The 23,263-nt window shown below is 31.4% G+C and overlaps 1 protein-coding gene across 2 annotated transcripts in view; it reads left to right on the top strand.

The window, feature by feature from the left end:
* Ets98B (DNA-binding protein Ets98B) overlaps positions 1–23,263 on the top strand; it is a 144,089-nt gene that overhangs the window by 96,812 nt on the left and 24,014 nt on the right. For both annotated transcript variants that reach the window (XM_072525928.1, XM_072525929.1), the window contains exon 3: positions 9,660–9,814. In XM_072525928.1, coding sequence (XP_072382029.1) covers positions 9,660–9,814 — 155 coding nt within the window. The remainder of the gene's footprint in view (positions 1–9,659; positions 9,815–23,263) is intronic.

Genomic DNA, 23,263 nt, shown 5'->3' with positions numbered 1-23,263 from the left:
TAGTTTTAAATATGTATGAGTGTTTGAAAAAAGAAAATATTGGGATGGCTGATAATGCACTTGTTTCGAGAATTCATGTATTAAAAAAATCGGGTATAAGACGATATATACAATTATTAAATTAGGCACAGTTACAGATCATTCCTTAAAACGAAAGCGACCAAATAAAAAATTGGGTAGGATTAACACTGCTGCAAAAGACGTTATTCAGCGAACAGTTTACAATTGATAATGCAATTGTTTCGAGAATTCATGTATTAAAAAAATCGGGTATAAGACGATATATACAATTATTAAATTAGGCACAGTTACAGATCATTCCTTAAAACGAAAGCGACCAAATAAAAAATTGGGTAGGATTGACACTGCTGCAAAAGACGTTATTCAGCGAACAGTTTACAATTTTTACAAAGAAAATAGAGTGCCTACCTTAGAACTGATTCGTGAAAAATTAAGAGATTTCCCTGAATATAATTATATATTCCGCCGAATTCAGTGATTGTTATGGATAATGCGTAGGATCATTCCCGCATATTAAATAAAATACCTAATAATAACACGAAAAAGGACGAAATTTTAAAATTTATGCAACTTAAAAACATCACTGTTCCTAAAAAGATTCCAGTAAAGAAAGAATTAATTAGAATGATCAAAAGTCGGAATTTTAAAAACGAATACGTTATTGACACCATTTGCAGCAGGCACGGCCATACTCTTTTGCGATTACCTTCATACTATTGCATTTTTAATCCAATTGAAATGGTTTGGGGTACCGTAAAAAAACGATTGCGAAAATATAATCAGTCACCAACATTAAGCGCAATGGCCATTGAGAATATTCGAGAAATAATTAGTGGCATTAATAGCGATGTGTGGAAAAATTGCGAAGCTCATGTTGTAAAAATAGAAAACGAATATCCTGTTTTACCGGCAATAGCATCAATAGTTATCCAACCTGGGAACGATTCGACTTCAGAAGACTCTGACGATTCTTTTCAGTCCTTCTAATTAATTTCTTTACAGCTATCGCGATGCATCTTGAACACTAGTATTCATTATTATACAGTGTGTCGCATTTAAGATGAAGACACCTCTATATATCAGCTACTAAAATACATACAGATTTGACATTTTGCACAGTCATACATGTTGATAGTGCACATTTTTTTAAGATAGTCATCTGAAATTTAAATTTTAAACGCGGCTTACTGCGAATCCACAAACAGGGTAAATTTTCGATATTTTGCTTCGCGTTAGAGAAATCGGAAAAACTTATTTGGAAAAGTTGTTCCACTTATTGTAACCGCACATACCAAATTTCATGACAAAATTCGCAATTTTAGTTTTTCAGTATTATTTGTAATCTCGATCCTAAATCTACAATTGGCTGTCTAAAGATGCATCTCGGGACAGCCAACTGTCCTGACTACAATTGTTAAGTAGAAGTGAAGAAATCTATAAAGTTTAAAAAAAGAAAATTTAAAAAATCGAAATTTTGGATTTAAGACACTTTGGAAATAAGCTCTTCAATTAATGAAAAAAGTAAAAGTGCGAATTTTGACATAAAACTTTGTTATGTGGGGTTATAATAATATTTGGAACATCTTTTCCAAATAACTTTTTCAGATATCTCTAACTCGAAGCAAAATATTGAAGATTCACCCTGTTTGTGCATTAACAGTAGGCCGTGTTTAAAAATTAAATTTCAGTTGACTATCTTAATTGCTGGATAGACAATCTTTTAAAATTTTCTGACAGAATGAGCCATTATTTACAGATAATTGTAAAAAAATATTATGGTTTATGTAAAAACTAAATAATAAGTCCAATATTCTTACAAATCACTAAAATTAACAAGCTTTAATTTGAAAGAATTAATTTGTTATTTATTCGATGTTGTGAGCCCGCTCCCATTTGAAAAAAAAACTGATTCTGTCCTTTGAAGAGTCCTATTCAAAAATGCCCCGTTTAAACAAATCGAAGGTTGAAGGGTGCCGGACATTTTTGCCGGAAACAATTCAAATTCAAAAGATCATCTTTTTCTGCTACGGAAAATATTGCTCCGGTTTCTCACCAAAATCAATGTTGATACTTTAGTTTAGATACTCTTGAATCTCAAAAATACTCATTTACATATTTTTCAAGCCTCGAAAATGCATATTAGGTATCGCATTTTTCGGATTTTAAATCGCCTATATCTCCAAAACTATTAACTTTTGAGAAAAATGACATAGATCTTATTTAGAGTCACCCAAAAACCTAAAAAATATTTTTTGGAGCACAAAAGGTGATATTTTGAATTTGTTTAAAAAATTGTTTAAACAATTTCTGCCCAAAAATTGAGAAATTTTCCTGAATATAATTATGTAAAAATTAATAAAAATTATATGATTTTTCTTGAAATATGCGTTTGATAACTGATCCCTTTTCTTAATTTCCATGCCAATGGTCGGCATTGACATCAAAGAATCTCAAAAGCCGACGCTTGGCAAATTGACGATGGAAAAAGTATAAAGCCCGAAAAAAAACTCGATAGTACTTCAAAATTTAAATAAAGGAACAGAAACATTTTATATAAATAATATAAATACGGTATAACGTAGACAATTAGAATAGTTAGGACACATTGTGTAAAGTGAAACAGAGAAACCAAATATAAATATTCGAAATATATTCTGCAACGAAAAGTTTAGAGTAAGAGAGAAGTCGATAGAAGACGAGTGTTCTTAGTAAAGAACTTAAGAACCTGGATTACTACATTTACCACAGAACTACTAAGTGCAGCAACAAATTCAATTACGATTGTCAGAATGATTGTCAACATTCGATAACGGATAGGCACTGTAAAAAGAAGAAATAATGACCAAAAATACTTTCCTAAGTAAACTATGTTCACTAAAATATGAATAAAACATTTTTGAATTAGCATAGAAAACTTTCTATCTTAAAACATAACACAAATAATTTTAAATTATCTTGTAAAACCGACCCTGCCTGTGTATACCAGTTTTTATTTTTTTCTAATTAATTTGTGGAATTAATCGCTTACTCGATTAACGCGTGATCTAGATTAGAATGGTAAGATAATGCTTACTCTAGGACGCTGCCTGCGGCTTCAGGCCATTAGAAAAATAAATGCGTGCTAGTGCGTCATTATCAGATTAGTGTAGTTTTTATAATTTAGTCGGAGCAGAAAATCATTCGTATATAATTGAAATGCAAGAAGACAACTGAACTCACGGTACTGTAAGGACTTAGCAGTTTGTAAGTTTTATATCATACAGTATCAGGTTTCGATACTACATATTTTCAATGCGCTTAATATTCAAACTCTCTGATAATATTATAATTAAATATTTTTTCTTCTTCTTACCTGCTAAGTAATATGTATTGCAATTTTTATTATTCTCCTTATTTTTAAGTTTATTTTAAGAATATTCATGACTTTATTATTACTTATTACTATATTAATTGTATACACAAAGTTCTTCTCTTGAATTTTAGTATTTATTTCTTTTGGAATGACAGTGTTCTCCTTCTAGACATAATAAATATATATTATATTTTAAGAAATTTAACATTTCGTTGTGATTTAGCAATGATAAAAACTTTTTTAATGAAGGAAAGAAAAAATTCATATCAAGAATCTTTTTATTTAAATGTAAAGTCAACCAAGAACGTTCTGGCATTAATTCAACATTACTGACGCAGATTCTTGAGCCATGAGGTCCTTCTTTTATCTCGACCCAGTTTGCATTCAATTTTGCTTTTGATTATTAAGTGTAGTGGATTATATCTTTGACATTTCTTATAACAAATAGTAAAATAGAAAAATATTATGTTTAAGGGGAAAAATTGCTTATTTTTTACCTTCATTATGCTTTCTGCATGCTGTGTCAAAATAATATTCTACACTCTTTTAGAACCTTCCTTTTTTATCTGGAGTTCTTTAATATAACTTTGGATAGCTCTACTTTATTAATCTTAAGGTAATATATTTATTGTGTGATAAATGGTAACTCACACGGCAACTTATAAGAACATTATTATATTCCTGGCTCACACCATGATTAATGGTACACAGCATGGATATTTTAACTGAAATAAATTCAATAAAAATATACCAACATTTTTCTGGTAATATTCCTGAAATTCTATTTCAAATCTTTTATATTTTAAGATGGTTTTTGTATTTTAACTTTTATGTAAAAGTAACAAATTAGGTCTCTCCTCTTCGTTGAAGAAATTATTTTAAGAAAACTGCCATGCAGTATTCTTTTTGTGGCCAGAAAGAGAAATTTAACAGAACTTAAAGTGAGAATGATACTGAATGAGATTTTTCTTTCTTTCTGAATTCAATCAAAATCACTAAAGTGTGCATTACTAATTGTGATGCACAAAGTTTTCATATGTGTCGTCTTCGGGCTACTCTAGGACTGCTGAAATTTTATAAGGTCGTTTGCCTTAACGCTTTAATATTTCCATGAGAGAGATTACCAAACACACGAATACCAAGAGCAGGTTTATAATACAATCCAAAAGGTCAACGAAGTATAGAAAAACCCAAAAAGATGGAGACATTGAACTTTGAACAGAGAACAGGCGCTAGTATAAAATCTTAAAAGTGAAAAAGAAGAAAAACACTAATTATTCATTGCAATTTATTTTTAGTCCTATTTGTTATAGGGGGCTTAGAATATACAATATAAAATTAAACAAGAAATATATAATTTTGCAATTATACACTATAGGTATACAATTTCTTTCTTTTTTTTTTATAAAGAGAAATAGTCTTAAATATTTAATATTAATTGTAGTATTAAATGTTCCCTTACAAATCTTCTGTTTTATGATTAAAAAATCAAAAATTATAAATACACTGCAGATCATTTGATAGCAACTGGACATGTGGTTGTGGTGGGAAATTAAAGTTGCTTTAAAATCGTGAAAGATTTTTGCGTTTTTTCAAAAAAAAATTGTGCAGCTGTATGTTAAAAATTTATTGGTTGTAGTTATAGCGAAACTTTCACTACCGCTACAGATAATAAAGATAATAATTGAGTTTTTATAATGCCCAATTTAATGACAAGTTATCTTTACTTGTAGTAAAATTTTCGCTACATTACAAACCTATCTACAGAATTACGAAATATTTTAACTAAGAAATTCCAGTAACCCCATTAAGCATTTTTCATTTTCCAGTTGACTAATACAAGATCTTTAGTAATCGTAGAGTCATAACTAAGTGCCTTTTTGAAATCAAGAGTGTTTGGCCATGAAATACCTATTATTATAAAGACAGTGTGTGTGGGCGAATGGTGCTCTGTTTACAAATAAATGGTACCATTGAAGGTTAGGGCGTGGTGGAACTTCTCGTGCGTACAAGCACAGGGACGGCACAAAATTTTGTTCAAAAAAACACACACTTCTATTATGTATTCTTCAAATTAATTTGTATCGATGTTTTGTTTACATTCTTAATTATAAGACTTTATGCGGTTCTTCTTTGGCCATAAGAGGATACTAAAGTTTGCAATACAAATACATAATTGTTTACTTTTAAGTTATTATAACACAATATTTAGCATTCTACCGTACTTCCTTCTATAATCATTCTTGGTTTTTAGAAAATCTTGTGTCTGTTTTCTGAGTCTACGATTAGAGACATGTTTCATTGCCTCTCGACGTGTCTGCGATAATGTTAATCACGACTTCTGATACGAAGACTATTAGATCAATATAGATAAAAAAGATATACAAATTATCTAAAATTGTGTACTGATTGTCGATGGGAGACATCAACGATGGGAACATGTACCTACATTGAAAAAATCTTTTAAATAGAGTTATAAACGAAGCTTAACATATTAATGTTAATATAAATATATTTACATATTAAACTCCGTAAACTAATTTTCGAAACCAAATTCACGTTTTTATTTATTTTTTTTTGTTGATATTTTCGACATTTATTCCGATATACTCTGTACGAGTACTAGAAACCAAATTCGCTAAGGATTTTTGCTTAGTTAAGGAGATATGTTGTGGAATGCAATTTTTAAATTCCCCATGTCTCTAATAACATCTTTATCAACGTCTGTTTTGCCTTGCAATTCTTAGAAGGTACAGATTAAAGCAAAAATCTGAATTTGGTTTCGAAAATTAGTTTACGGATTTTAATATCAGATGTCGCTATTTGCATCCATACGAAGTCATGTTAGAGTTGCTTACATACAAACATAAAAACAATATTGTAATCAGTCGACACCCTATCCTCGTTAACCTGAAGGTAAAAAACAAAAAAAAAAAAGAATAAGCTTCAGAGTGTATTTCTTGCAGTGAGGATACTTTGCACATTGCTTAAAATTTTTCCTTTACATTTTTGGAAGTGCCGACTTCATATTGTTAATTCAACGATAAAGAAAATCAACGGTTAAACCTAACATACTAAAAGTACATGGAATTTTATGTGGCGTAGAGGACAAATAGATTATTAGACAATAATGAATATATTTAAATATCCTCTACGAGAGATCTGTCTTTTAATAAATATGGATCTGCTTCACGGTGTTTGCTATTTTCTGGATTCCTACGATGTCCTTTCCAAACTTAGGTTAATAGTAGTCAGGCATCCAGGTATTCCAACGTATGTTTCTTGACTTAAGTTTTTATTTTAAAAGCAGTAGTAGCAAATTTCTTGTTGACCTTTCTTGTTGTTGACTCAGTAGCAACTTTCTTCTTGCACACCGTAAGAACACTGACAGAAAAATGCACCGAGTATAATGTTCCAATTCATATGGCGTTCGTCGATTTCCATAAAGCATTCAATTCCATCGAATTATGGGCAGTGCTTGAATCTCTAGAAAATGCACGTATAGATTCAAGATACACTAACATAATTAAAAACATATATATGAAAATGCCACCATGTAGATAGAGCTGGACGAAAGCACAAAAACTAATCCCATAAGACTACAACTGGGAGTAAGACAAGGAGACACCATCTCTTCCAAACTATTTATTCTCGCTTTAGAAGACGTTTTAAGGAAACTAGAATGGAACAACAAGGGTATCAACGTCGACGGATCATACTTAAACCACTTGAGAGTCGCAGATGACATAGTTTTAATAGCCGATAATATCCAAGAACTAAATGATATGTTACAACAATTAAATGCAGTTTCAGGAGCGGTAGGCTTAAAAATGAACTACAGTAAAACAAAAATACTGTGCCGAGACCAGACAAATATAACAATACAGAATCATACCATAGAAAACGTTGAACATTATGTATATCTAGGTCATGTCATCAGACTAGGGAAACCAAATCAAGATGCTGAAATTAAAAGAAGAACACAACTGGCATGGGGCGCTTTCGACAAACTAGCATATATCTTGAAAAAACTTCCATTCCTGTAAACTTAAAGAAAAAGGTGTATAACACATGCATACTACCAGTTTGTACCTACGGCTTAAACACAGTAGCCCTTACCAAAAAATTTGCTAAAAAATTAGAAACAACGCAAAGAGCAATGGAACGAATCACGCTTGGAATATCACTGAGAGACAAAATTAGAGACACCGAGATAAGACGTAGAACGAAAATTAGGGATATTGTGAAAGAAATTACAAAAATAAAATGGCGCGGGGTAGATCACGTAGGCCGATATAATGACAACAGGTGGAGACGGAGAATTCTATAATGGAGACCAAGGATGACAACAAGAAGCATGGGAAGACCTCAAAAAAGATAGGTAGATAACATAAGAGCAGTGGCAGGCAAACAGTGGTAGATTGGTGCAAGATAGAGAAAGATGGAAGTAATTGGGAGAGACCTACATTCAGGGGGATGGGAAATGGTTGACAAAGAGAGAGCAACTTTCTGGATATTTAAAAATTAATGATTCTAAAAATATTATACAGGTCTTCTGGATCTATTTTAGTTTTTTCTTTATTATTGCTGAATCGTCTTCAAGTAATTGATCCAATATATTCTTATACTCTTTCCGGATGTCTCTTTGTATCCCATGCTTTAACCAATTATTCACAATTTTTAGCTCCACTTGCTATGAGTATCTATTAGGGAAAAAAAAGAAAACATATTACAGTCATAGAATAGTACAACAATCAAATTTTGTATAAATAGTTTTTTGCTTTTAAATATTGAATAATCACGTTGGCACCGCACTTTAAGAATAGTTCGTTTAATTCTCTAGAATTAACATAGATATATATATATATATATATATATATATATATATATATATATATATATATATATGTATACTCCACTATATAAATACTCCACTAGAAGATGTTTTATTGTTAGCGGGGTCTTGCAAGTATAACACTTCGGTTGGGATCTCTTACCATCAGATGTCTATGACTTGATGTCGCTAGACTTTTTGGATAGAACTCAATATTACGTCCTCTAAGGCTTGTCGTGTATATTAATCTGCCATATCGTGTCCCTTGATTTCAATATGAGATGGTACCCACAGGAAAGTTATGTTTGTGTGATTTAGACTGTGCAATTCTTGTCTAATGAGTTAAGCCACTAAGAGATGGAAAAAATAGGTTTTAGATTTTAAGGAAAATTGAGAAATTAAGTTTTGATATTTAGAATTAATTAGAGGACGATTGGACGATAATAAAGGAGGGGGATTTGGCACCTTGCTGGGATAGATTTTGGGGACTTCACAATTTAATTTATTTATGATTCGTCTGCATCTTTCATAAAAAGGAATGTGGGTTTTTCGTGCGAAATATTCGAGGAGCGAATAATTTAGTGACATTGTAAAGAGTACCGCTTTGCTACATATGACAGTATTAATTGCTGTCTTCTTAAATCTAATGATAGTTTACTGAGTTTGGCCTTAAGACTTATGATAGGGATTGTTCTAAATTTACTGCATTTCTAGAAACGGTATTTTGAATGGTGTGATAAAACTTTTAGAGTTGTTGCTGAATCAGACGAGCAAGCATGGCATCCATAATCAATATTGAAGCGGATCAGATTTTTATGTAATGTGAGTACAGTTTAACCGTCCGCTTTCCAGTTCGTACTAGAAAGACATTTCAAGAGGTTTACTCTTTTTTGACATACTGCTAAAATATATTTAATATGGTCCTTTCAGATTAGAGATTGATCAAATATTAAACCTAGATATTTGATTGTTTTTACAAATTATTCAAGTGTCTGGCCCCCAAGTTTCAAATTAGGTATTTCTTTGTCTGCTTTGGTCTCTTTAAGAATATAGTCTCTTTGGGAATATGATACAGCGAGTTTTAGATGAAGCCAATTGAAAACCACCACTTTTAGACCATGCTATTTAATTAAGTTAATCTTGTAGTAATTTGCCAATACTCTGTATATTGTTTACTTTTAAGAATATTATGAGATCATCCGCGAATAATCTTGCTTAAATGGGTTTATTCATTGATGTAATCATATCATTAATAACTATAAGGAAAAGCGCCGGGCTCATTACCGAACCTTGAGGTATGCCATTTTTTTTGATATCTCACATTAGATAGAAGACGTTAATTACTTAGATAATACAGTAGCTTATAAATGTAATTATATTAAATAAAGAAAATACTCTTATCAGCTCATGATTTTTGAAAGCATACTATAAATCAAGAACTCTTTGTTGCAGATCCTTCACAGTGGGATTCAGCCAGTGTGTTATCATGGATTAGGTGGACTTCCAGACAGTTTAATCTGCAGGAACCAGTCTCGGAACAATGGGATATGTCGGGAGCAGCACTAATTACCCTCTCGGACGAAGATTTTACAAGACGTTCCCCACAAGTAAGTAAATAATAATCTTTGCTCCATTTAGTAGAGATAGGTACCTATTTTGTGTGTACAGTTTTGCGACCAATGTTTTGTAATGGTACATTTTTGTAAAAGTTTATAGACCGCGGTCTGAAATTACTTCTTTCTGATGTTTCGTCTACAGATCTGGCAGATGTTATTAAAAATAAGTAAACATTAGGCTGTTATGACCTTTGCTGTATAGACTTTGATAATATCTGTCTCAGTTGCAGAAGAAACCTCAGAGGTAAATAATATCTGGTCACTATCTACAAACCCCGAAAATAATGTTCCGTTACATTATATCTATTGTAAAATTTTTCTATTTATTCGTTATATGTAGTTATATTCTGTAGTAAAATTTATTTTATGAAATTAATTGTTATTTAAAAAATAAACTTAAATTATATCGATATATTTACGAACCTTCAACAAAAAAATTTTATTAAATGCTACCAAAATATTTACAAAAGTTATATTTAAACTCCGGAAATCTAAATCGGTTATTTATATTTATGTTTATTTAACTTAAATTAATTAATTTTCGATGCTTTCGTAACTTGCATCGATGCATTACTTGCCTTTTTATTAGAAATAATGACGCCATTTTCACTCATTCTTTACCACAGAAACAGAAAATATTCTGACGTGTCGAATAACATTTGAATGTTATTCAATTCGGCTTTAGTCACTATTTAAAAAAGCTATTTGTAATTAAAAGGATTACTTCAACTTTTTAGTCACTAACAGCCTGTATTAGTTTCTTAAATTGAAAGCGAAGAGTCGTTTACATAATCTTAAATCTCTTCTGCTGTTCTTATTTATTTTGGTTTAACTATTAAATTTAGGAAATTACTATTATTGAGATATTGTTTGATAATGTTTGATAAAGTAACTATTCAACACACGTAAATTGATTAATAAGCTCTGACGTTATTTGTCTGCCTCAATCTTTTTTATTGCATTTATACTCTAGGAAGATACATTTATAGTAAGTTCCTAATCAATAATTTTTAAATATTTTATTTTATTAAATAATTTACCCATATCAGTTCCTAAATAATTAGTAAAAGCATCTAATGTTAGGTCCTATAGCATCTCAAAACCATACTTTGAAAACAGAAATAAAAATAATGTAACCCTCTAACTGATTTTTTCTTAATTGGTTCAAAATATCTGAAAATTTCTACTTAGAGTAATGTGAGTAATATAAAAATAATAAGTCAATTTTTAATAGCTTTTATAGTTTGACTTACAGATGAGGCTTTATCTCTAGACTGTTAAAACAGTTTAGATGTAGAAAATTATAATAGGTATACTTGGTATATAAATCTATTGGATATAATAAAAAAATTATTTAAAAATCCCGTTATAAAAGGTATAATAATAAAAACCCTATCGGGCTACATCACAGAACGTTTTTGGAATTATTCTTCCATCATCAGTGCTATCCTAAAAGTATAACCACTTTATTTAAAGCAAACATGTAAATTTAAAATTTTGACCAAGGTTAATACAAAAATGTGGTTAATACTTACTGGATGTACATGTTTTGAGCCACTAAATACATGGATAAAAACCCTTTACATGTTTTAACCATGTATTAGTATTATAGTAAAAACTAAGTTTTTTCTATCGTAATACATAAATTCAGATTACATTTTATGTAATGCACCTAAGTATCAGACTTTTAATAACATTTGCACCTTCTTTTTCCGTTTTTTATGCATATCTATATCTGCATCCGGTAACTGCCCATTAGACTGTCTATAAAATAAGCACCATCCATATGAATCTTGTATTCTTTGATGATCTGTGGACAATCCATATCAGTCCTCCGCTTTTTTTCTATCATAACTAACTTTTTTGTTTGTATGTTGTTAATAAAGTACCCTTTTGAATGGCTGCTATTCTACATAAACTAAGCTAAACGTACATTTTTTGTATCTTTTTAACGCACAGTACTTACGTGAATTCCATAAGTATTCCATAGTGTATCCCCTTTTTTCTTTGGCTAGTGGCTTATCTTTATCCACTGGTAATGTATAGTTATCAACTCGATTGGCTCAAATAGTTGCCAAATAATAAATACCCCTTGCGCAAAGGTACATATCAGTGACAACGAAGTATAAAAATTATCGAAGTGGATAATGAATTTGAAATCAATGATAGTCTGAGACAAACTAATAGCTATATTTTACGGTATACCAAGATAAGAATTTTCTGGTAGGATGATATTATCACTAGCTCCATTGTAAATTTCAAATCTGTAAGAGTATCAGTCGCCGCCTATGTCGATGACATAAGCATTAAGAGAACAGAACAGGCAGCAGAAATATGTTTACAATTAAAAATAGGGGCAAAAGAGACCGGACTAGAAATAAATATTTAAAAGACAAAAAAGCTAACCTAGGCAAGAACTTGGAGAAACAGATTTAAATTAGAGGCGATATTGAAACTGTAAAAAGTTTTACATATCTGGAAGTTGCATTAAACACGGATGAAACAGAAGAACCAAATATCCAAAGAAGAATAGTAAGGGGAAGCAAAGCTTACTTTTTACGTACCCATGTGTTCCGCCCTAAAAATAAACAGTGGAGATCGAAAATAAGGGTCTAAAAATCTATTATTAGACCAATAGTATATTAAGGGTGTGAGACATGGGTAATGACAGAATACAAAAAACGAAAGTTGGAAGTCTTCGAAAGAAAACGGAGTATGGAGCATGAACTCTACCAGCTGTTCAATGAGGCACCGATCTCCGAATTCGTTAAACTTCAAAGACTTTGATGGGCTGGTCATGTAGTTAGAATGGAGACTTAAAGATTGCCAAAAAGAGTCGTAGGCAGTAAAATGCAGGGCGCAAGACCAAAAGGAAGGCCACGGAAAATGTGGGATGATGAAGTGGCAGTGGATGCGCAAAATTTGATAGACATGAGAAGATGGAGAAGATTGGCGCGGGACCGGCAAGGTTGGAGGCATAGTTTGGAGGAGGCCAAGGTTCACTTTGGGCTGTAGCGACATTGGAGAAAGAAGAGTATCAGTACAAATCGCATATTACAAATAATTTTATTTATGCCATTTATGTTTATCAGCCATGTTTTAGCGTAAATATAGTTGCATTTTTGTTTAACGTTATCCCTGTCGGAATAACCATCAGTTTCAGATGAATAATCATTTTCTACTGAATCAAATATAAACCCCATTTCTTCATTACTCATTTTAGAAAGATCATCTGCTTTACCAGATCATATTTACCGTAAAATAAGTTGGGCGATATTTAATTACAAAAACAAAACAACAAAAAATAATTTGGCTTATAAAAAAGTACCTTCCAAAAAAAGTTGAAATAAACCGTTATGACCGTTAATTATAATGCTAAAAATTATCGTAGCTTATTTATTTTTCTGTAACTAATAAGCAACATATAACAAAAATATATATTAATATGACTCACTGTAAATTTTTCAGGAAAATATAGACTAGAAACCAGACTAGAACCCACTAGTAAGTTTGTTTGAAAACAGACAAAACCATTTAAGCTACACATATTGACAATTATAGATTTAACTAGACAAAACTGAACAGCGTCTACAGAATTATAGTGGTGAGAAGGTTACATTAAAAATTCTTCAAAACATAGTGTGTAACGATAAGACTACCAACGAGAATTAAAATACTATTAAAAAAATAATACCTCAATCAACCATAGGAGCTTATCGTCTATGCTTCGCCTATTTCAGTCTCTCAAGTGTGAATTCGTCTTGTCTTAAACTATGAATTAACCATGAACCCTTAGCTGGTAGCAAATAAAACAATTATTTAACTAATCATGTTTATTTAAGACATAAAACATATTTAAATAGCAAAAATAACCCTGCCAATGCTTTACATTAAATAAATTTGAACGATACTTACGGCATCGATGGGCTGCTTTCTATTATATTTGTGTGGACTCCCAATTAGGTGGTTAGGTCCTTTAATAAAGTGTTTCAGAAATATCCCATAAAACGAATAAAATCTTCAATACAGCCAATAAACTAAAATACAATAACACAATAACAGCCTGTATTATAGAAACATCAAACTGGGTTTAACTTTCTTGCCATTTTACAAAATTACAATTAAACTTGTGGCTTTAAAAGAAGTGAGGTTACGAATATTGAAAATGCTGTCAAAATTATAGAATATAGATTACAATAAAAGTACTCACCCCAAGAGAATTCTGCAGACGATAAAATGAACCTTATAATAATTTTTACCTTGTTTTATAAATCTCAGAAGCAGACAAAAAACATATCCCACTACGTTTGAAAGCTGATTGACAGAAGGTAAGTGGGAGACTGCAATGAAGTTTAGCATAGATGCCATAGGACGTATGTCTATGATGGAATTAGCTCTTCTGTCAACATAGAACAGAATATTTAGTCTTTTGGGCAGAAAGAGAGAGGGCGAATATTTATTCTATGGGACAGAAAGAGAAAGAAGGCGCCAACTACTTTTTGAAGAAAAAATAGTAAAAAAGTAACTGAAGGTAAAGGAACTAATAAATTAATAAAGAAATTATAATAAAATAATTATTTAACTATAAATTAATAAAGATGTGACGTTTATAACGTTACAAGTGTTTACCAAGTTCTGTCCAAATTCTGAGGTAACTAAATCTCATATATTTTGTAATTTTTATTTCAATACATTGACGAACCTGATGTCTTCTCAACGCTTTTTTATATTTCGCGCCACAAAGTTTCCATCGGAGACCAATCGGGACTGATGGAAACCCATTGCAGAGTGATATACCATGGACTACAATAAATTTTAAATTATTTTTTAAAGTATGGCAACCTGAATCGGCCTGTTGAAGGATAAAATCTTACGCAGATCTTACACTTAACTCCATAATCGGTAAAACAGATTCTTCTAAAATCTTAATATTATTATATATCAGAATATTTTTCATTATTTACAATCCCATCGATTAAATTCAACTTTCTCACAACTATGATGATGTGCTGTCGCAGATCATGACAGACGCAGGAAATTTGACTTTTTTCTTGAGGCAGTCGGAATGAAAAGCTTTATTTTTAATGCCACGACTCCTACTGTCTTCAACACACACCTCAAATATGGAGTCATATTAAGACTTCATCGTGAATGTGTCCAATTTTTATGCTCTTTTGACCATTTGAAACTATTTTTTTTCTGTTGTAATATTAAAAATAGATTTTACTTCGGTAGCCTGAAACAAAATTAATTTTTGTATTGTTTTATTGTTATATAAAATGAATTTCCATCAAGTAACGGTCGAATCCATCACTTTTTTAAAATAAATTTTTACTGATTTTTTCACTACTATATAATATATACATATCAACTATATAACTTACACTTATATATATATCAACTATATAACTTACTTTGTAAGTACCAAATTCTAATTTGTGGGCCTCTTGGTGATATGTTGATCTAGATGCGTGTCTTACAGCAAGGTTACTCCACAAAATACTTACCTCTAGAGAAGTTGCACGGCAATTTTAAATATAATTCGTCTTAATGCCGTTCAATCTGCTTCGGTTATTTTACTTTTTCCTACATTTCTAGATTTTGTCTCGACCGAACCTGTAGTTTTGTATCTTGTGACTATATTTCCTACTCTATACCGTGAAAATGACAATATATTTGCGATTTCCGAATTGAATTTTCCAGAATTAAAAAATTTAATAATGAATGACCAAATTTTCTCATTGATTTATCTCGATCCATTTTAAAACTTACAAACGACAATGATTTACAATATCACAAAATACATTTAATATTAATTGACAATTGTTTTGCTCTTATTTTTCCATTTTGCTACTACTATCTGCTGCTACTATCTGGTTTTAAACCTTTTTGTGTTTTTTTTTGTTTACTTTCCTCTTCATACTCAATTACTATAATATCAGCCCCTAAAAAAACTGCGTTTATTGTATAGTCTGAAAAACCGTTACTTGAAAACATGTCATAATATGCTGCAAATTCGAGTTCTTGTACGAAAAAAACTAGCGAGAAACACACATTGAAGACAAAATCTTACGTATAGCAAAAAAATCGAAACAGTTTTGATACAATTATCTACAACACCATGTTTGTGTGACGTGGTAAAGTTAGGTATCAATAAATAAGTTAAATTGGTTCATAAATACTGTTTAAGCGCCGATTCCTATATTTTTCGATTAGCTGCCTTATAATTAAAATTGTGTCGTTTGGTGATACGCCTTGTATAAATTCAAAGTGATTTTGGATAATTAGTTTTCTAGCATACCCGTGCATCAATTACTCTTTTCCTATTTTAAAGATATGGCCAATCAGTTTTACAGTCATCTACAATGTAAATCATTGAACATCTTATTTGTTTTGTACACAGATAACAAGATACTGCTTCTCCCTGCATATGTTAATCTTAATGCTGTTCACAATTATTCTGAGATATGTTTTAGTCCAACTGTCCAACCTATCTTTATTATATTGTGGAATAAAGTTTGTATAACTTCTTAGTTTGTTATTTTGATTACACGGGGCGGCTACACGGGCGGTGAAAAAGGGAAACTCCCCCCCAAGACAGCCCAAATTTAAAGAAAACCTATTACGTATATCTTTTATGTAGTTTGGTTTTATTCTTTTTCATGTCTATGTCTTTTGGTTGGTATTTCTTTGAAAGTCTCCCCCCCACAAGTTAGAAGTTACTCGCCAAGGCAAATAGCTTTATCCGCAATTGGCTGTTACTGTCTCTGTGAGCTTTAGTGATTTTTTGGCAAATTATTCCCTTAATAATCTGGCAAAGTATTTTCCCATCGCTTTTGAAATCCTCTTTGTGCACTAGTATGTCATTATTTCGTCTGGGACAAGTATATTGACAAGTTACTAAAATCTGGTGCCTTTTTTCTGTTTGATTACTCTACATATCTATCTTTCTTTCACTTTTCCGGTTTAATCGGATATATTTTTATACGCTTCTACTTTGTCTTTTGCTGCAGCTTCTTTTGCTTGCTTTCTGAACACCTCAAAGATCAGTATCGGACCTATTTTCTTGAAGTTTGTTTTATATATTTTACCCGTGTCTTTTATTTACTTTGCCAAGACCAGAGTCCACTTATTCTCAATTTTTTTTTGATGATTTTACAAGTATTTTATTTATAGTATATCCAGTAATACCAGCTGTATTTCCCAAAATTACATTAGGACGTTTAGGTTATTGCTAATTTTTTCTGATTTTTTACCCTACATCCACCTTCTTTTTGACGTTTTTATAGCCCATATTTGATTTTTTACAATGCTGTCCAAAATTTTGGTTTTATTTCGGTTCTTTTTTTGCATGCCCAGCATAAATAACTTATGTTGTTGACAGTTTCCATAGCAATCAATTATTATTTTTTGCGAAGTGTCGTCTTCTGTTTATTGGCGATATCGAATGTCGAATATATATTCCTAGAATTATATTAAAATTGGCGTACCTAAAGTTTTTAATCAGCCAATATAAAATGAGTGAATAATGAGAACATTTAGATCACCAATACAGAATTAAACATCAAATTAAAGCATTAATAAATAAAACTATAAAGTAAATGTATTAAAAATAGAGAGAAATATATAACGTAAGGTATTTAGGAAACTTAAGAATTATAAAACAAAGGAAATAGCACAGATACAAAGAGAAAGTCACAAAACTAAAAAAATATTGAATTGGATTCAGACAAAAATTAGTATTTTATGACGGAATTTTCACTGAAATTATATATACATATATATATATATATATATATATATATATATATATATATATATATATATATATATATATATATATATATATATATATATATATATATATATATATTACGTATACGTGTATACTTAGCTTACCTTTTTATTTTCCAGGTTATTAAATGTTCTATATTTTAAAGCATTCTCTTTCTTAAACATTAATTAGATAATCTGATAACTTGATTCAAATGCAAGCAATGTTATAAAATGTATTTGCCTGCCACTGTAGGTTCTTTAGTTGTTCATGAATATTCATCAGGTGTCAAGTCACTGCCATTAAAAATTTCTCGTATTTTTTGTAGTGTGGCATTCCAATTCGATTACTTTTTTATTCTTAGAACATTCCGAATATTTCACTAAATTGGCTAATTAAATCTTTGATGACACTCATACATATCAAAAGTTATTTTTGAGGATTGTAATGACATTATTTTGTGAATTTTTAAAGATTAACAGCAAACAAAATTATTGATGCACAAACCGTAATTACTTTTTTGTGAATAATACATTACTTAAAATTAACTTAACATAACCTAAACTCTGTTGACCTAAACTTTTATTTCTATCGGGTAATTTAGATTTATTAAGTTTCATATCAAAGTTTATTCAGTGAACTTACACGACTTTTTGATAAAATAAATAACCCACGATTCAACTAACCCACTAAAAAATAATATAAGTTGGTGCTTTGGGTGGGTAGCAGCAATTGACAACTCACAAATTCTAGGAAATAGACAGGTTTAAATATCATAACTACGAAAATGGTGACCCTCAATACGAAAATTTTTTAATTATTGTCAAATTTATTTTGAAAAAAAAACAAAAGGGTATAAAAGTAGTTCAATTTGAAGAAACGATTAAAATCACATTTAGCCCTCAGCAACGCCGATATCCCTTACGCTTTTACAGGTAGGGCGGTTAAGGTGATTTTAGCTGAATGTATTGTTTTGATTTGTCTACATATTATATTTTTAATTAAAAAAATGTTCATGTTGTTTTTATTGAAAATACCAATACTTGTTTTAAATATAGATATTCTTATTTAAAACCACATAAGTACTTTATTGTGGAAAAAAAAAATAAAGGTCCTTTAAAAGTCCTTTAAAATCAGGAATTTAAGAATTAGCAAATGAAAATTAAGATCTGCAATAAAAAATAAGAATAGCAAAACACTTTCAATTTTACCTCCAGAAGTATGGCGGAGCTGTATATTCAAGTGCGAATAATTAATTGAGGATTGGTGGGTTCGTGAAAATTAAAAAAAAAACGAAATAAGCCCAACCATAATAGCAATGTATAGTAACTACAGCGATGGAATTGTGGGCAATAACTTCTAAATTAATTATTTTAGTAGTGTCATTTATTAGGAATCGAACTATATTATATTATACTCTAAAGCCGGGATCACACGAAGCGTGGAGAGGCGCTCTTTACCGGTTCACAGTTAGCGAAGAGAAATAGAAAATTCATAATAGAAAAACACAAAATCTAAAGACGAGAACCATCGCAACGAGTAGTACCGTTTCCCCCCTTAATATTTGTGGTCTACTCTCCCGTAAACACGTTTCACTCCCGTCGTTTATCCATACGTGCAGCATGGTACGTATGAATACATAAGGAATTAATAGCGGCTATATTTAAAATATCGTAAAAGAGTACCTCAGGCCAACTTCTAGAATTGCGACCGACGTTATTTTTTGCTCAAAGTTAATCAACAAGATCAACGCCTACCTTTGTCATATTATAGAACGACATTATCTCTGGTTTCTGTTTGTCGTGCGTTGAGTTATTTATAGCATATTCGAAATGCGTACTAGATAATAATAGAACCACTGTTGAGGGCTTAGTACAATATGATACTATTTAACAATCATTGTGAAAACCGAAAATGGTTCTATTTTTGCGAATTGTTCCAACGTAAGTTAGCTTTTTATCGTTTAATTTTTGTAATAAAGAGAGGCTAGTGAACCAATTATCACCGGTAATGTTCCTATTTGTATTATTTATCGGTTCTATTAAACGTAAAACAATATCTTCTGCAGAATTACTTACTCGGTCAGGTCCGTCAGGCTCTATTCCAACATTATGGTTCCAGATTGACTCTATAGGCTGTATGGCTATCAAATAAAGCAAAAACTTTCAATTCATACTTACCAGGTTTACTAGGAATGTACTGTCGAAATGAACATCTGCCTCTAAAGGCCAATAATTGTTCGTCGACTGTTATATAGTTGCCAGCAATATATGTTTACAGTTGTTATTAAATATAGTCATAACTTCTCTGATGGAAGCTAATGTATCAATTTCTCTTCATGTATTATTATCGAACCTAATATATCGCAACAAAAATCTAAATCGCTTCTCGATCATCGATAAATAACAGGAGTCTAGGCAATTTTCGGTTGAAAGTCCCTGAGATTTTTTCTAGAATACCACAACGAACCTATTAGAAAAAGCAATCCAATGAAAGATTTTTTTTAACAGTTGCCGTATTTCTTGAATCTCTTTCATGAAAAAAATTTTCTCCTAATTTATCTTTTCAAGATATTCGACCAAGTGGTTATAACTCTAAACATCGTATAAGCATCGTCAAAATATAGTTCCCAGATATCTAGTTCATTTCATGTTTTACGAGCCTTGTGTTTTGGTCCAGGTAGATACATAACAATATTACATGCTCTAGATTAAATACTGGATGGTTTCAGCGGATATTTATCTACATGCTCACTCTCATCTTTAAACTGCGAATCGTCTACTTCGTGTTCCGAATTTGACTCACTCATATTTTCTTCAATACGATCTTCCTCGTCGTGGTCTACATTGTCATCTGGTACATCATTATCACTTTATTCGCTACTGAGAAGATTATACCACTACATCCACTTAATTGGATCCTTGGTACGCTCTATTTTTCGTTTTTTCTGCTGACATTTTCTGATTTTTTTTGCATAACACTTTAATACACAAATAAAAATATTGTACTACAAAACCTTAAACAAAAAATATAAATATTGTATAAATATTTCAAACAATTAAAAACTTTAAAACATGTACCTACCTGATCGCAAATAGTAACGTAGTTAGTCGCACGGATGACGAGCGTCAACCAATAACGTTTATCTAACAACAACAACTAAACTCATGGCTGATCTGAAACAACTGAGGCAATCAGTTTACTTATTTAACCCTGATATGAAGCTACATGCGTAGTAATAAGGCCCAACTGAGCCAGTTGGGTACAATGGTAAAAATAGGCGTGGTTGACCCCTGTCACACACGCTACTAACGGAGTGTTAACCTGCACCTTCAACAGTAGGACGTGGCTTGTTTTTATTTTTTAAAACATTAAACTCTTAAATGTTACCACTTGCTCACGTTAATGTCATTAATTTCCTCTTTTGAATTAGATTTACTTTTCTTCACTTCCTTCTGAAACTTTTGCTACCTCTTTTTGTGTTTTCGTTGTTATTGCTATCTGGGTAAATGTACTACTCTTAATTTGACCATTTTTGTAATATATGTGGCAGCACCCTCTATACTACATATATATGATGTATATATATACACCGTCTATAAATAAATCTATTAAATGCATAGTTGCTTCTTTTGGCCACTCAATTTCTTTATCAAACTTTAAACATAACGAAAATAACTAAAAATAAATACAATGGTGACTCATATCCGGCCTATAATACAACTAAAAAATAGATTTAAAAACATTAAGGTGAGGACGTAGCGCCAACATATTGCAAAACATTGTTGCCAACATAATTTTATCTATATTGCTCATCGAATGGTAACAAATATTTTTTTTTAACACCTGTGCGGTGTTTGTATACTACTATCTGGTCACAAATGACCAATTATCAGTAATTTTCTGACCTAACTTAATAAACAGCAAATAATTAAATCTAAGGGCTTACCTTATGGCTTACTCTTATTTTATCTATCAATTAATACACTACAACTAACATGCAATAACTTCACAGCACTATACTCTGCTTTTTACACGAAACTGTTACACATTTACACCAACTCAAATGGTTTTGTCCTTATGAGTCTTCTCTTTAGTTCAGTGTTGTCAAGAAGCTGGATTGCCTCGACATTCGCATGACTATGCAGCCTCTGCTCGTGACTTCTGTTCTCTTGATTATTTCGATCACAGTTTCCATACCCAGGTCCTGGTGGAGGTTGCTGTTACGGATATACCAAGGAGCATCAACAATGTTTCTCAGTACTTTGTTTTGAAATCTCTAGTACCCATATACCTATACTGGCCTCAGTACTTGCTTGTAGATGGACAATTTATTATGAATTGATAATGTTGAATTTTTTCCAATCAGCCAATACAATTTCTTATATCTAATATCAAGCTCCCCTCTTTTCTTTTTGACGTGGACTTTCCAGCGCAGCTTCGCGTCTAGGGTGATGCTCCAGTATTTTGCTGATGTTGCATAAGGAATTTGGGTATCATTCATAGCTAACTAGGAAATTTTCTATTTTTTTATTTGTAAAGTTAATGTGTGCAGATTTAGTCTTATTTAATTTTATTCGCCATTTTCTGGTCCAGTTATGTATTTTATTTACTGATAGTTGCAACTTATCAGTCGCTTCCTCACTAGTGTCTCCTATCGCTAGTATGGCTGTATCATCCGCGAAGGTGGCAATAGTGTTTTGTTCTAGCTCTGAAATGTCATACGTACACAATAGGTACAGGACCGGACCTAAGACAGTCCCTTGTGGCACGCCAGCTTTGATCTCCCTTAAGTCGGTGTACACTTCTTCTTGTTTTACTCTGAAATATCTATTCGCAATTTATGATTTCAAGATTTCTGAATACTGTTTAGGCATGAACGTTCTTAGTTTATAGTTTAAACCGTCATGCCAGACTTTATCAAACGCCTGTGCTACGTCCAAGAAGATTGCAGAGCAGACTTTCTTTTCTTCTAATGTTTTTTCTATTATGTTCGTTATTCTGTAAACTTGATCTATAGTGGACTGTTGATTTCTGAAACCAAATTGATGATTTGGTATAAGATTTTTTCCTTTTATTATTGGTTTTAATCTTTTCAATAGAAGTTTTTCAAATAGTTTTGACATCAACGAAAGGAGTGATATTGGTCGATAGGATGTCACTTCATTAGGAGATTTACCTGGTTTGGCGATCATAATCACTTCGGCTACTTTCCAGAGTCTGGGAACATATCTCAATCTAAAAAGCAGCATCTATTAGGTGTGTCAGCTTAGCTATGGCTTTTCTTGGTAGATTTTTTAATAGTTCTTCTGTAACGAGATCATATCCTGGAGCTTTCTTAGGATTTATATTCTCTTTTATCTCTGTTGATATTTCTTTAAATTATGTCAACGTTATTCTTTCTTCAGTTTGGAATGATTCTTCCCATCTCAGTTCTTCACCATCATTGTCGTTGGGTTTGAACGTGCTTTCTAAATTATCTGCAAATCGTTCTGCTTTCTGTTCGTTACTTCTAGCCCAGTTGCCGTTTTCCAACTTGATAGAAGGAGAATAAATAATTGGTCTCTTCATTCCTTCTGTTGCCCTTCCATAATGATTAATCTGTGTTCTGGTCAGCTGTTAAGTTACTTAAAAAGGATTAAAATTGTTGAATTTTTTATATTCTC

Source organism: Diabrotica undecimpunctata, chromosome 3 (genome assembly GCF_040954645.1).
Source record: "Diabrotica undecimpunctata isolate CICGRU chromosome 3, icDiaUnde3, whole genome shotgun sequence".
Classification (NCBI taxonomy): domain Eukaryota; kingdom Metazoa; phylum Arthropoda; class Insecta; order Coleoptera; family Chrysomelidae; genus Diabrotica; species Diabrotica undecimpunctata.
Note: the sequence above shows the minus strand (reverse complement) of the source record. Positions and strands in the feature narration are given on the sequence as shown.